General features: G+C 36.6%; 1 protein-coding gene across 2 annotated transcripts in view; it reads left to right on the forward strand.

Annotated features, from left to right (window-relative positions):
• The first annotated feature begins 13186 nt into the window (after positions 1-13186).
• Positions 13187-16710, forward strand: part of LOC109088546 (diacylglycerol kinase zeta-like) — an 83378-nt gene continuing 79854 nt past the window's right edge. The window contains exon 1 of one of the 2 annotated variants that reach the window (XM_042727984.1): positions 13187-13386. In XM_042727984.1, coding sequence (XP_042583918.1) covers positions 13238-13386 — 149 coding nt within the window. In that variant the 5' untranslated portion in view covers positions 13187-13237. The remainder of the gene's footprint in view (positions 13387-16710) is intronic. The other variant, XM_042727985.1, reaches the window with a different exon arrangement.

Here is a 16710-nt window from a genome sequence, read left to right on the forward strand (position 1 = left end):
TGGATGTATGACAAGAGTATTTCTGTGCCAAATCAATTCTTCAGGGTTCGTATAAGTTTGAAAAAGTTTTTGAGTATAGCCCTGTATGATGTCATAAAGGGCAGAATTCCTTGTATGAGCACTTCTCCTGGAAGAGCGCGCACACACATCAAGAAGAGCGAGAGCATGCCCATCATCACTGTGCTTCATTTGGGTTACGGAAGTCGTCATTGTTCAGCATCCCGAAGAAAACAGCGTTAAGGGAACAATGGATGCAGTTTGTTTCTCTGGGGCAGCAACAGAGTTGTACAAGTGTGTTTGTTTTTTCCTGGCATTTCGGTGACAAATGTTTTCTAAACAAATTAAATAAAATGTAGGTCAGTAAAGTTTTTGTTCCTGTTTTATATTGATGTCACTGCTTGCAGACGATTGCTATGCAAAAGCTGTGCATGCTTGTGACTCTTTAGCTCTGCCCACGGCACAAGCTCATTTTCACAGCTACAGTACATGTTTTTGGTGAGAATTGGTACAGCTGTATCTGTCTTTTATAAATCTGATAAAACTAAAGACTCTTCAGAGATATGAAAGATGCAATACTACTCTATAGGTACTCGTGATTAACATGAGATTGCCAGAAACTATGTTAACGAGGGATGCTGTGATGTGTTTGTTCTTGGATAAAAATTAAGGACTGCAGTCAGGGCATTTAAGGGAGTTCAGGAACATGTTTACTGATATAAAGAATAACTCTTCTTTGGAGTGGACTTTGTAACTTTTGTAACTTTGCAGAGTTTTTTCATGAAGTTGAACATATAAAAGAGCACAATAAGACCTCTTTAACTGCGTTAAAACCACTATAACATAGACGTTTGTGGATTATGTCTTTTATTTTAAATGTTTTAACATTAGTTTTACTTGAATGGACAGATTACATGATGAGCAGGTCGCTACAATATATTATTGTAGTGATCTTGGAGCAGTGTTTGGCACCAGGGATCAAAATTAAGAACAAAAGAACTGTAGGAGGGCTAACAAATCTAAGGAACATCATGCATACAAAGTGTTATTGTTCTTTTTATTTTTTGAGATAGCCTATCTTGTTAATCAAAGCCCAGTGGCATGGGACACAATCCAGTACGTCTGTCAGATGGCTCAGACCTTGTTTTCGAGATGTACGCGGAAACTGAGCAGATCTGTCTTTATACAGATGACACACCACCAGCTGGTCTTTTATGAAACCACACATGGCCCATTGAAGCAGCCTAATGACATTAAAACCAACAGACCTACATGAATTATGAATAATGGGCTTTGTAGTCTACCAGGCCTGATTAAGATGAAGGAGACGGTGATCTGGTTCAAGAAGAGTTACTCATGTCTATATCAGATTTGTCTTTGATAAAGGAGGCGGGAGAGCTGCTGCTGGCCCTGCATGAACTCTGTTTGCTATGTGTTGCATTGATTTTTCCAAAGCAGTTGTCTGCTTTACCAGGGCTGCATTTTGTATCAAGGGATTGAATTCACCACATTATTCAATACATAATATTATCAGAAACCTCATGTCCATTTATATGCCACATGTCTGATTTTTGAACTTACAGTCTGTATCTTTGCTAATTAAGTGTTAAAAGAAAGTGTCAAATCAGGATAAAAAGAGGTCATAATGCTTTTGCCCTGTGGGTCCTGGTTTGGGGATCTGTGCACTAGACTAACACACAAGTCTTATTGAGCTACTAATGTGTTAAAGGTGAAGTGTGTTATACTCTAAAACCTTAAATCTGAAGACAACTATAAATAAGCCATTTGTAGGCTGTAGTCATGCTTAGATTTAACTGTCTATTAGTTTACTCTGTGCACACCACTATATGTGGATTTAATGTAGTTTAATTTTTTGGAGTAAATTCAGTTGTAAAAGGCTATTATCAAAATAGAGGAGGAGTGACGACCGCATTAAGCTGCAGTGTGAACGTGACCTTTGAGACCATGAATCTCCAAACTAAAGATGTTCTCAGAACTTCAGCCACAGTGGGGATTTTTGGTTTCCCAGAAACCAGAACACGCAAGACTGGGGCTCATTAAAGCCAGATAATGACCCAGGTTTCTCTATACTACTGAGCAGTAAGAGGATCAAAATGGGAAGAAAATCTGTTCTTTTTTCAGAATAGGCTGCTGCTGCAGTAATGAGATACCTGAAAGGTCAGGTCATAAATGGGAATGATGCGGTAATATAAGGATAATGACTGGCAGGAAAGCCTGTTTCTTAAAAACATTATGATTCTGGTTAGAGACAAGTACATGTTTTCTGTAGTGGAGTACAGAATTCTGCTCCTATTTGACAGACTTTTAATTAATGTGACTGAACTATGTTTCTGTCTCAGTATGTCCTGTTTCTCTTCTTTATAGTGAGTGTTCTTTACCTCTCCTTCCTGTCAGTGCTTCTATGGCCATGAACAGTGCAATTACTGACACTGAAATGTCACTTTTCTACTGTGATGGAAAGTGAAAGTGCTGTTCTTTAGTTCATGTTGAGAATGTATTTGGAGAAGGAGGAAAATCAGGCACACCTGGCCAAAACAATACCCAGCAAAGTTTCACTGTGAGCTCTGCTTTGTCTGTTGTGAATCTGTGTGAAATTACTTTATACCATTAAAAATAGAGTTTGTTCTGTGTAGACCAGTAAATGGAGAGAATGTAACTAATAAGCTCAAATGCAGAGTTTTGACTGATTAAGTGCAGCCACTTTAGATTGTAGCCAGATGTCTGTTTGCTTATGAAACCAGCCACACTGAGAATGTAGCTCAATGTAGACCAAGACATCGAGGCCAGACTGGAGTTTTCCGTTTTTGTATGTGTGCTTGTCTTTATTCAGCTGGAAATGCCAAGTCTCATGCAGGGCTAGTGCTGAGCAGTACATTAAATATAAGCGATATAATCACAATATCTTTGCTGACAATATACAATGGAAGTATTGTGAATATCATAATAATGGTGTGTTATCTTTTTTCATCTCATGAGTATGACAGCTGCTTTCAAATGCTCCTGTGAGTGTCAAAAGTTTCTGATTACAGCATGTTTTTGCAGCATTGTTCATTGTAGCCAATCAAAGACATGACTGTGTGTTGAACTGAATGAGCACATAAACAATATGACCAGTCAGAGTTTTTGTTCCACATGTGCTCCCTTGGGACTGTTTACACTTGATCACTTAATGTGTTTTTACTGATCAGATATATGTCTAATTTGTTAAAATGGTTTTATTGTCGATTCCAGCAATAGGCCTATATGCAAATTTAATTGAGTTCAATCAGTGAAAGCAACAGATACAAGCTGTATTTTATTTATCGTCAGTTAAGCTCAAGATCAAAGACCGCAGTAGGAGAGAGAGAGTGGCATTAGCACTGGTAAAGTAATTAAGTCTCACTAGTTTTAATGAAAATGATTGTATCTATACCTGGTCTTTTCACTATAATATAGTTATCTGATCAGTAGAAATGCATGAAGTGAACAGGAGTAAACAGGCCTTTACACAATTGCCCACCAGGTTATTTTATTTATTTATTTTTTAAATCGGTTTTGTACCAAAGTAGGGCCCTATGAAATCCGTTTTATTTTTTCCCAAATTCAATTTTTTCTGGTTTTTTTCTGGTTTGGTTTTTGTTTTTTTTTTTTTTTTTTTAGTTTTATGGCTTTTTTTTTTTTTTTTTTTTCTGTTGTGTATTTAAATTTTTCTGGTTATCAAATGAAGGCATAAAATGTTAATTTAATTTATCTTGATTTTATTGAAAATTAAGCAAACTTTATTTTTTGGTAAACAAAGGGGATTTACTATTAAAATTAAAACATGGAAGAAATGTTGTGTGATCATTCCTTAAAAATAATGTTTGTTTCTTTTTAGCAGTAGTAGTAGTAGTAGGCTATGTACATTCTGCTGAACAATAGTAATACAGTACATTTCTGGCAAATACTTGTCTTTAAATTAAACCGGACTATTATTTTGACAGGTTGCCATGAATAACTTTACATGAATACAAATACAGTTCTGTGTATGTGATATGACGCTAGTTTTACTGAAATCAAACGATCAAATGCTCATGAAGTGACTTTGTTTTCAGTTCTGGAGAAGTTCTTCATGTGTTTATGTCCTCATTTAGAGAGACGGCAGATGCTGAAATCACTGCGAGTGTCACACACACTTCCATGTGTGTGTAATAAATAAAGCTGCGCTTCTGGGCCATTCATAAACAGCGACACGCAGAACATGCAGGATTCATATTTAAATCGACTTTTCCGGCTTAATATTTCCAGATACTAGTCCATATCGCGATTTGATTTATGTGTAATGACCTACTTTTGATTAATTCATTCAAAATTTGACAAATTCCGTGACATTCTGCATTAAACTGCAAATTCAGTATGCCCCTATTTTAGAATGTCCTGCTCTTTTTAATGATGAAAATACTGTAGCTGATGATGTACAAGATTGCAGATGGCAAGAATGTGCAGTTTGTTCACATATTTTAGTTTTTCCTTCTTATGAGAGGTGATCTAAATGTTAAGGGCTTGAAACCGATGGAAAATTGATAGGCCTGTGCTGCAGTTCTGTGGATGTTTTGCTCTTTGACGTACAGCTGTAGACAGTCTTAAGCTGTTGCAGCGTGACACGGCAATGCTTGCACCCGTTGCTGATGTGAGAGCCATGCATGCACATTTAGACGTTACAAACCAAATAACATGATGCACGCAGCTTGCCCTTGTATTAGTCTCATTTTTGTGCTTCTCTTCAGACAGAAGGACAAGTATTGGTTGACTGATATATATCAGCTTTGGTGATATTTTGATGATATTTGTGTATTATCAGCATTGGTCTGTCAGGTTTTCTTTTTGGCCGATGTGTTGGAAGTATGCAGGGTTTTCTTTTTTTTTTCTTTTTTTTGACAGCACTGAGAACACCAGCACTTGGGAGCATGGAACTCCCTTTCTCCATCTTTATTAGTTTACTAATAAATTATTAATAATTGGCAGATCTGTTATTGACAGAACTGTTAAGCAAAGAAAGCAAACGGTATAAAGAAAAAGTACTTTGCTTTTATATTATTAGTAACCACCATTCTGCATTTAGCAAATATTTATTTATATAATTTAAACAAGTCTTTGAATATCTAATAAATGTTTAATTTCACAAATCTTGTGAAAAAAATAAATCCAGCTGTAAAATCTTCTGAAGGGTGCATTTGTAGTCTGCATAAAACTGAGTGTCCGTGACTGTCCGTCTGTCTGTGCGAATTGGGAGAGTGTTTAGCAGTCACACATTCGACACATTCTAAACCCTTGATTTCAAATGATGCTCCGCTATATTCAGTTTGCCGCTGTGTTGTATTCACATCATATTCACCATGTGCTGTATGTGAAATTAGCACTAAATTATCTTTATTTGAAAAAAAAAAGACTCCAACATGAACAGATTATTAGCAGATCATTAAGCGTGCTGTTGTTTTCAGTTGATACTTCCTTTTATATTCATATTTTTAACCATTCCTTTTTTTTTTTTGCGAAAATACTATGGTAGGATTCCAGAATCAGGAAATTTTCATCTAAATGTATCTATTTTACATATTTATTTTTTTGAATAGTTCATTTTTTTTTTTATATCTATTCATTTTTAATTATTTATTTCTAATTTAGTAAATATAATATAAATTTCATTTAATTTCAGCAAGTGTTATGCATGTGTTCTTACTACTTTTAAATTAAATAATGTAGGGATGCACCGATCATGATTTTTCATGGCCGATTCTGATACAGATTTTTTACAAGCAAACTGGCCGATTCTGATACCGATTTCCGATTTTTTTTCTTTTCTTTAAGCAACAAACAAGAAAGAAGGAAAATATACATAAACAAGATGTTTATTTGGTATTTAATAGGCCAAACTGGATTTTGGCTATTGAAAACGATAACCGTAACCATCTGAAATTAGGGGCAGTAACTGCACAGTAAGTAGCCTACATTCAATACAAACATAGATGGTACAGACATCAGCATTTAGCTTTTGTTTTTGAATTGTTGAAACTACATAGAACTGGTCTTAAATGAAAAGATTAACTGTAACCATGTGAAATTAAAGGCAATAACTGCATAGTTCTACAGTCCAAACAACACAATCAACACACATTCTATAAGATGTTTCTTAATCAGCATTCAGTATTTTAGTTTTTAAATTTGGTTTTAAATAAAAAAAAGGTCTTTACCAGTGAGGCTAAATAAAAGTATGCTATATAAATAAATTATTCCAAAATGTTAAAATCATGTTGGTGCAAATAAAACAAAGATGTAAAGTGTTTAATTCGTCCAATATATATATATATATATATATATATATATATATATAAAAATAGGGTAATGATTCACATCTGTATTTTTTTACTTGAGCCAATGAAAAATAAATAACTATTGGCTTTAAGTTAAAAAATATAGATGTGAATCATTACCCTAAAAAATTTTAATTGGATGAATGAAACACTTTTTTTCAGTGTGCTACAGCAGGTGATTTTAAATCAAATTAATTTTAAGGTAAAATAAAAATAATCATCTTATACAGAACTGACGTTTACCTCTGGCTTTTCAAACGTGTTTGCAAGTTCTACTTTACAAAAAAAAAAAAAAAAAAAACGCATTTCAGTTTTGTCACAGTTTAGTCCGTTTTGTTTCTCATCCAACACGCGAGAAGTTGAGCTGAACATCCCTTCACTGTCTACGCTTGTGCATGGTGCGGACAGTATGCTCGCGCAGCTTCAGCGAGCGCAGGAAAGGGGCTCTTATTTGTGCGCCAGTACATCAGCGGCTGTTCGCTTCCTGCTATCTGTGCCTCAGACATGTAACTCTGCACTTCCAGTGCTGAACGGCTGCCCGTGTCCTGTGCACAGATTTCGAAATACTTCCACGCAAATGACATGATAGCGAATGATTACAATGTAGTCTGTGCACGCGGGCGCGCTTCCGGAAAAATCGTCCGAAAAAAGACCAAAAACCGGCCGATTGCCGATCGCGTATTTTAAGCTAAAACCAGCCGGTTACTATTTATGGCCGGTCAACCGGTGCATCCCTAAAATAATGCAATATCAAGTAACTAGTGCCTTTATATTTGCTGCTCTCTAAGATATCGGCATTGGCCATCAAAAAATCTATATCGGTCGAGCACTGCTCAAGTCTTAAATGCTGGATAAAGTTGGTTGCTTGTGTGTGTTTTGATGTTACTTCACTTTTATACTGTTCCATACCTTAAATCTCTCTCACACACTGCTCTTTCTCTCAGCTTTACAGAATCTGGCCATTGTAACCCTAGAGTGTGAGACGGGGAGTAAAAATAATATTCACACCATGTGCATATTCTGCTGAAAAGAACTGGAAACAGAGATGATTCAAAAAAGATGATTCAAAGGGGTCATATGATGCGATTTCAAGTTTTCCTTTCTCTTTGGAGTGTTAAAAGCTCTTGCTGCATAAAGAAGATCTGTAAAGTTACAAAGACTAAAGTCTCAAATCCAAAGAGATATTCTTTATAAAAGTTAAGAGTCAACCACAACCTCCTAAAACGGCTCGTTCTAACACGCCCCCACATGTCTACGTCACGATGTGGAAAGATTTGCATTTCTATAAAGTGGGGCAGTTCCAGCTTTGCAAGGACAGTCTGGCGCTTCTGACTCACAGTCTGTAAGTACGTTTACATATTTAAAGAATTTGCCACTGATAATTCAAATGCGAGTTTTGAGCAGTGTAGAGTAGCACTTGTTGTTTCTCCGATCACAAATGCAGACATGGTTTTGTTTACGCGGCGCGATATGCAACCCAACACATAAAAAGACAGTTTAAGTCATTATAATCAGTAATTATGTCCCCACTGGATCCAACAAAACCTCGTTTATAATGAGTTTTATTGTTTTTGTCTTGTCACGCTGGGACATGGCATCACAGTATGGTAAGGCAACGTTTCCCAATCCTTTTATCACGTACTGTAACGTTTGTTCTATTCGACCGTAAGTGCCCTGCGAAGTGGACATCGCAGGATATTCCACCATGATTCCAGTTCGAAACGAGTGTATATGTTCCATTCAAAGGGCATTAAAGTGTGAGAGACGTGAATTTAAATTGTATTTATTTACAGAGGTATATGATGTCACACTCGTCTGTGTGTGAAGATGCTGCAGGCAGCAGCGCAGCACAAATCCATGAATGAATGTTCGGAAGTGAAGTAAACTTAAACGGATTTCCCCTTCAGGGAGTAGGAAGCAATGAACATGGTGCAGGGATCATATCAATCGGAACACAGTTCATGCACGTAGCTCTCTTCTAACAAGCTGGTTATATGAATCAGTTGTGTTAAATTAAGAAGCAGACATGCAAAATATGCAGAGCAGGGGGGCGCGAGGACTGGGATTAGGAACCGCGGTGGGAATGGGCGTAACATTTGTGTCACATGCTTGAGGTATTCAGCCAGTCACAAAGCACTGGATATCTGGCCAATCAGAGCACACCTCGCTTTTCAGAACGATGAGCTTTGTAAAAATCGACGCGTTTCAGAAAGGCGGGGCATAGAGGAGAAACAATAATGTACAGTACAGTATGTGGAAAATAATGTTTTTTGAACCTTAAACTGCATTTCATTACTCCAAATACACAAAATAATGAGCAACGTCATATTACCCCTTTAAATAAGGGGTCGCCATGAGAGTGGTGTGGCGCTTCTTTTTTTGTGTCATATGGTTAGTTCCTGTGACAGAAATTGCGCTGATCACACTTTCTTATGGAAAGGACTTTTGTGACCCAGTAAGAAAACAAGTAAGCACAGATTTTTAAGCAGAGATAATCTCAGTGGAGATTATTTTAGCCATCAGATTAGTGATCATGGCACTCGGTGGGCATTTGATCGTCTCTGGCAGTCATATGTGTGGGTTTGTGGGCTGCTCCAGAGGATAATGCTGCAGCCACAGACAGTAAGGAAGTGGGCGTTTATTAATTGAGTCTCTCTCATTCTCTTTATTCCTCCCCCGTCTTTCTATTCCTCTTCCTTTCTCCCTATAACTCCCTGTCTGTCTTCATCTTTCTCAACGTCCAACCATTTCAAATAATTGTCCCACTGTTTCTCTCAGAGGGAATCTGTGTGCAAAGCAGCAGATACTTCATTTATTTTTCTGTTGATAGAGGTATAAATAAGAAATGGAACAAAGAATAGTGATAACTGAGTTTATGCTATTTCTGTATATCACATTTTTCTAGGCTAAACCCTCATTGTCAGAAAAATTCAAGCTTCGTTTCTTATAATAACAACCCTTTTGTTTGACTGAAAAATTGTTACATCTAACTTATAATGGGATATCTGTCAAAAACATATTTGCAATTATTATTATAATTTTAATCGATTTCAGAAGTTAAACACACATTCTGGTCATTTCAATGTAACACAATCAGATAATGCTACCAGAATAAAACCATTTATTATTTAAATTTAAACTGTTATCTCTCAACTTGCATATGCAGGATGAATGATTTAGTAATAATAATAATAATTTAAAAAAAAAACTAAACTGACATTTCATTCTTTTTCTTAAAGGATAAATGATTTGTGACAGTGGTCATGTTTGATGTTCTTTAAGAAAAAATTAACTGATTTTTAAACACAAGCAAATGTTCTGTCCATGTGGTGGTCTATATAGTGATCATTGGCTTTTTTGGTACATAGTATCACAGCGTATGATAAAGTCAGATTTTATGAAAAGGTTGAAATGTGTATCTAGGCTAATGTGATATCTGTATCTAGTCTGATTGCCCAGTGTGTTGTATTACTGGACATTGTACTATTTGTATATTTTTTATATGTACAGTACTGTATGTGAGTGTGTATGCCCTTCTGTGTCTGTTTGCTGTGTGTAAGAGTGGGTTAGAGGGTCCCAGCTGTACTGAAGGGTGTGTGTAATGGCTGTAGATTGGAGTGTATTTGGAGTGAGTCAGTGTGCCCTGCAGGTGCTGCTTCACCAGGAGCTCTCCTCCCACAGTCTGAGCCATCAAAAAAACACCTCCTTTCCTCTGCTTTGAGCACCGAGAAATTGCTTCCCTAAGTTTTGACATTACATGGTTTTTAAGCGAGCGAGAGAAACACTCCAGGTACAGATCCCATGGCACCATTTTGTGGCTAAGCACTCGAGTTAGGATGTGCTGGTTCATGAGTCCTGTTCATTAGTTTACTGAAGCCAGTGCCTGTAAGTGTTCTTAAGGCATCAAGTAGATGCTCTTGAGAGAGAAAGCAGCTGCTTAGATGTTGTCAGAAAACCTTATCCTGAACCAGTCTATCGTGTGCTTGAAAAAGAGCTGAAACAAATTCGATCACACACACACTTGTACAGGTTTGTTACCGAAAGGACATCACTCAGTGACTGACACAAGAGCCTGTGACTGAGTTCAAATTAATTATTCAAGCCTTTTCTGTACAACACAGATTACAAATGCCGCCGTGTGTGTGAGAGAGATTTGAGTAGATGTAAACTGTGTGTACTCTGTAATGTGTCCATAGACACACACTGTATTGCTGCAGAAGACCAGTTGCTTGTAGTTTCCGCTATATTACTGCATGCTCATAAACACTGTACACGTTCAATAGGTCATGTTTTATTAGACCAACTCTGCTCTGCTCCAATTAGTCTTGAGGTCACTGTATCACATCGTCATGACAAAGCTGCAAACAAGCTAATAAGAGCCAATCACAACTGGCCTTCACTGTTTCCTAGTTAATCGATGCCTGTAGCTGATAAGCAGTCACTACAGTGACAGACGCCATGGTTACTTTGGCCTTGATCTCTCTGAAGCTAGAGTTCATGGGCTGGAACACAATGTTCAACACACTCGGCTGTGAGAGATGCAGCAAACACTGCAACATCACAAACACATTAAAATGGAATCTGTGTCCACAAAACCAAGTTGTGCACATCCTTGGTTTTTTGTTAAATTAATATTTTGGCTGACTTTATTTGTGCTTCCATGAATTGTAGATAGTACTGTGAGCTCTGTGTGATATATTTGACCTTTTTAAATCCATGGGTTGCTGATAATTGACAGTTGTACATGTGCCGGTGGGCTGAACTGCTCTTTGTGTGGAGATTCAACATGAGTGAACTAAATGGCACTGAACCCCAGAGGGCTATTCTATATGTTTTTTGTATAAATATGCACGATCTTAAAAAAATTGTTCACAAAAACTGATTCAGTGATGCAGAAAACGCTGCTGGAATCATGGAATACAGTTATAAAAATGATATTTACTATATAATGCTGAATTTGGATATACGAGTCAAATGGTGGCTGTACACGTAATAAAATTTCCATACAAACTAGATTCTATAAATATTAAACTGCAAACAAAAAACTACAATTTAAATATGCCTGCGTGTTTCTGTGTGAATTAGTGCCACAGTTTCGTCTACTACACACATACATGATGCTCGTTGTGTTTTTAGTGTTTGCTGTCTCACTGTATGAACTATGAAGGCATAAACTTCATCTCCAGTGCTGCTCTGAGAGTCACTTCATGAGCATTTAAATTTTTTTTTTTTAAACCATTGTCAGATACACACAGAAACTCAAAGATCTTCATTACAACCTACAAAAATAAAACTTTGGTTTAACTGGAAGAAATCGACACGTATAGCATGAAGTACAATAATATTTTTAATGCCTTAGTGTTCATTCATTGTAAATGCATGGATAAGAGCATCCAGCACAATACCTCAAAACATCTTTTTTCTTTTTCTTTTTCTTTTGTTCCAGTGGAAGAAAGAAAGTACTTTGTTTGTAACAACAGAATGGAGATATAGAAAAGGTATAGCCAAACCGATTACAGAGCCATCAGTGAAGGTTACATTCTCCCCCTAGTGGAGAGAGGGGAGATGACAGCATCTTACATGTTCTTTCTATACTTCTCCTGTCCTGTCCTATTATATCTTAAAGTAATTATTTGGAGTTAAATGATGTTCATCAGTTTGGTCAGTACTAGATGGAAAAATCTGCCTTCTTGCTTTCGCTGACAATCTGCAAACCCAGTGTTCTGCAGAGAGACAATGAGAGGATAGAAAGTGAAAATCAATGTCTATGACTTATCAAAATGCTTTAGTTGTGTAATTGATTTCACACTAAGCTAATTCCAGGACTACAGACATTTTTTTTTCATTTTGTGATTTAAAAAAAAAAAAAAAATTATGGTAATATTGTGGATGATACTTTAGAGCGGTGGTTCTCAATCTGATGTCCTGGGGACTCCTTGCTCTGCACATTTTGTATATCTCTCTTATCTGACACACTCAGTTCAGTTATTGGATGATGATCTGAATCAGGTGTGTTAAATAAAGGAGACATGCAAAATGTGCAGAGCAAGAGGTCCCCAGGACTGGAATTGTGAACCAGTGCTTTAGATCAGTGGTTCCCAATCCTGGTCCTGGAGAACCCTAACACTGCACGCTTTTGGTGTCTCTCTTATCTGACACACACATTTGAGGTCTTGGAGTTTTCACTAATGAGCTGATGAGTTAAATAAAGTGTGTTTGAATAGGGAGAGATCTAAAATGTGCGGTGTTGGGGGTTCTCCACGCAGGACCAGGATTGGGAACCACTGCTTCAGCACTGTACACTGAGTTTTTTAAGATGATGAAACAAAATATTTTGATATTGGTTGATTCACCTTTTGAGTTGTCAGAATGAGCAAAATGCATGTCTCTAATAGAAAGACAGATAGTGGAAATGGACAACAGCCTTTGCTTTATAAAATATCTTAAGATATGCATCTGTGGGTGAGTGTTTACATGTGGTTAAAAGTTAGATGAGTGTGACAAAGGAAGTAAAGCTGTTGGCTGTTCTGAATATATGTTTTTTATTTTTGTTTATTATAGCAGCTTCTCATGCACAAAAATATAAAAGTTCAAGATCATCAGTCACTTTCCTCTGTAAGAAGCAAGGAAAGTTGCCTGCCTCTGTGTGTGTGTGTGTGTGTGTGTGTGTGTGTGTGTGTTTCTGCAGTCTGTTGCTCATATTCTATTTGAGGCAGTTTCTTTTACAAGAATCAAGTTTTACCCCTGACCCATCTCCGTTTCTCTCTCTCTCTCTCTCTCACACACACATACACACACACAATACAAACACAAACATACACTCACATAAGGAAGTGTCACAACAGGAAGTAGGGGGTGTTGGGGAAGAAAGATTTAGCTCAGAGAGGCACATGCTGCTAGGGTCAGTTGCTGTCTACAATAGCTGTGTGCATGACAGAATCTGTAGTCAATGTGGCAGGCCTGAAAGAGACCGAGAAATGTGGGCACACAGGGGGAAATGGGTCTTGCCCCCTACCCCTCCGCCTCAACTTTACCACAGGTAAGACTGAACTACACTTGCTTATCCCTAAATATGCTTACCGTTTGATGGTGCAAGCTACTTGTGGCTGTTCATTTAGCTGCAAGAATGACGCTCTGATCTCTGGGCAGTGCTATGAAGACATTGCAACATTTGAAGTTGAAGCTAGCTGCAAGATCTTACAATAAGAACACTTCGCTGCCTAATATGTCATATTGGATAGTATGCCAAAAGAGTAGTATACCCCAATTCATAGTATTTAAAAAAAACAATAGGCCTGGATGACCTATTACTACAAGAATTCTAGAATGTGTATTCCGTGACACTCTTACTGTCCTTTGAAGCCAAAAGACAAGAGTTGGGAATGCAGTGTAGCAATGCAACTTGTGCTGGTAGGACATGTGACAGTGACACAGTACCAGTCAAAAGTTTTTTTGAACAGTAAGATTTTTAATGTTTTTTTTAAAGAGTTCTCTTTTCACCAAGCCTGCATTTATTTGATCCAAAATACAGCAAAACAGTAATTCAGTTATTAAAATAAAATGTTTTTTTAAAGAAATAATAGCTTTTTATTTGAATATATTTTACATTTAATGTATTCCTGTGATCAAAGCTACATTTTCAGCATCATTCCTCCAGTCTTCAGTATCACATGACACTGGGGGGAATTATAGAAAATAAAACTTTCATTTAGCAAGGATGCTTTAAATTGATCAAAAGTAATGATAAAGACATTTATGTTACAAAAGATTTTTATTTCAGATAAATGCTGTTCTTCTGAACTTTCGATTCAAAGAAACCTGAAAAATTCTACTCCACTGTCTTCAACATAATAATATTAATAAATGTTTTTTGTGCTGCAAATCAGAATATTAGAATGATTTGGACTGGAGTAATGATGCTAAATTCATCTTTGAAATCACAGGAATAAATTACATTTAAAAATATTTTCAAAGAGAAAATTTCAGAATTGTACTGTTTTTGCTGTATTTTGGATCAAATGAATGCAGACTTGTTGAGCAGAAGAGACTTTTTTTAAAAACATAAAAAAATCTTACTGTTCAAATACTTTTGAATGGTAGTGTATATCAAAATTTATTTTATGCTACTCATGTTCATACTACAGAATTTTTTTTTTTTTAAACAGATGTTAGGACCTACTAGACTGTACTGATTTCTGATTCAGCGTTTGTGTGGTCTTGTAGCATTAGTGTGTGAATTGTGTATATGTTCTAGCAGGCATAAAGTAACTTTCAAACTAATCTGTCACATTTGTGACATAAGAGAACAGTGCTTGTATTTTATAAATTTAGTAAGTTAAGGGCGTGCAGCTTTAATATTACTAAGCTACTAATATTGTGTCTGTATGCATCCTCTGTGCTGTCATCACAAGCAAATGTTCACTAAATATGAGTTAATTCAGTGTATGCATGCAGAAAGCAGCATTCTGACCCATTATGTAAATGCAGGTTAAGAATATTTACATTTCTGTTTTCATCCAAAGCAGCTTGCATTGAATTGCATTTTATCAATCATCGACCTTGCCAATGCTAATGCCATGCTCTGCTGCTAATAAAGTGCATGTAAATGCGAATGCCACTTTTGCATCTCAATCTGTATTCTCAAAATAACTGACATTCTGGTGTGCATGTACTGTATATATTGTGTCTGGCTTGTGTTTATAGGCTGGTTGAATTGTAGTTTCACTGTCTGGTTGTTCTATGTGAATGCATTTATGCCAGATGTAGTTAACCACCAAACCTGCATATGGAAACCATCTGTGACCACCAGCTCTTATCTTAGAATCTCATCACACAAACGTGTTTTTTTTTTTTTTGTGAGGAGGGGAGAAGCGGGGGGAGGATGGTGGTGTTGTGTTGTTAAGTGATTGCTATGTTTGTGAGTAAGGGGATTACAGAGTTTTATAATAGTTCAAAATGTTGCATTTATTGTGGGAACAGTGTCTTTTTTTTTTTTTGAAACATCCATAATCTGTGCCTAGTTCAGAGTTACTTTAGCTTTGTTATAAATATCATATTATATCATCTATTAATGCACAATCTGATACCACAAACTTTACTTGATTAAATAAACTGGTGGTTTGTAAGGACCTTAACCACAGTGTGAAAATCCCTGCAGGCATGCAGTTACTCAATGTAACCACAAGGTGGAGATCCAGTCTAGAGATGCACAAAATCTTAATTTCTTTACAATCTGTTTTAGACTCAAGCCCATAAAAAGCGTTAATTTGATACTTGAATTAAGGTGCTTTACAAGAATGTGTCCTGCTGAGGTGCTACAGTGAAAATGAGTATGGATGGATTGATTTCTGGTGGTATATTAGATCAGACTGAATCCAGGTTACAGTGGATCCTACTTGTCACTCCTACACAGTTATATTTCCTACTCATCATTTCAGCTGTCCTATTTTCACCTCCTCTCTCCCTCTTCCTTCTATAAGTAGCTAGCTCTCTCTTACACAAGCACACACATGTATTGCTAGGAGAAGAATAGCAGGAAACAATATCTGGTTTGTGGTCCAACTGTAATTGTGTATGACTCCCATTTTTGTGACATCATTTCCTTCCGTCACAGGAAGTCTGTAGTGAGTGTGAACAGTAGGTAGTGGAGAGCAATCTTTCTGCTGGCTTTCCTATTCTGTTGTCATGTTAGAGTACATAGTCTCACACACACACAGTATGACCTAGTGAGAATACTTCCCTTCTGGTTCTTGTGGTTCTGTCCACAGTGTTATTTTAGTATCACTGAGATACTATTATAGCTTTTATTCATATTTTGAAGTAGTTTTTATTTGGATTTTAAAGTTGTAAAAGTGTTGTTGTTCTTTTTTTTTTTTTTTTTTTGTAGTATGTCTGTATAGTTTTTGGTATTAGTTAATTTAGTATATCAAGTTACACTAAATGAAAGTGGGAAATGTTGGCATGGCGATTGGCTGAAATAAAGTTTTCTTTTTTTATTTTCTTTGAGTTAAAGTTTTTTTTGTTTTTTACAAAATGGGTTAGTTAACTTTATAGCCCTTGTCTGCAGTATGTACTGTGTTGGAGGTTGGTAGTAAAGCTCTATGTAACTGTAAAAGATATTAAAAAAAAAACCTTCAACAAATGTTAAGAGACATACACACGTCTGCTAACACACAGAGTGACGGAAATCAATAACAGCCGATAACCTGAGGCTATCTCTCTTTCCATCTTTATTTTTCCCTCATGCCTTTTGCTTTCTTTCTTTTCTCAATGTCAAACTGCATTTATTGACTACTATTGGATCTTCCTCCTACCTGCTCTCCTGTTAGAAGTGCACTCGCCCAGCCATAAACGCATTATTCTA

The sequence above is a fragment of the Cyprinus carpio genome, chromosome B7, assembly GCF_018340385.1.
Source record: "Cyprinus carpio isolate SPL01 chromosome B7, ASM1834038v1, whole genome shotgun sequence".
Lineage (NCBI taxonomy): Eukaryota > Metazoa > Chordata > Actinopteri > Cypriniformes > Cyprinidae > Cyprinus > Cyprinus carpio.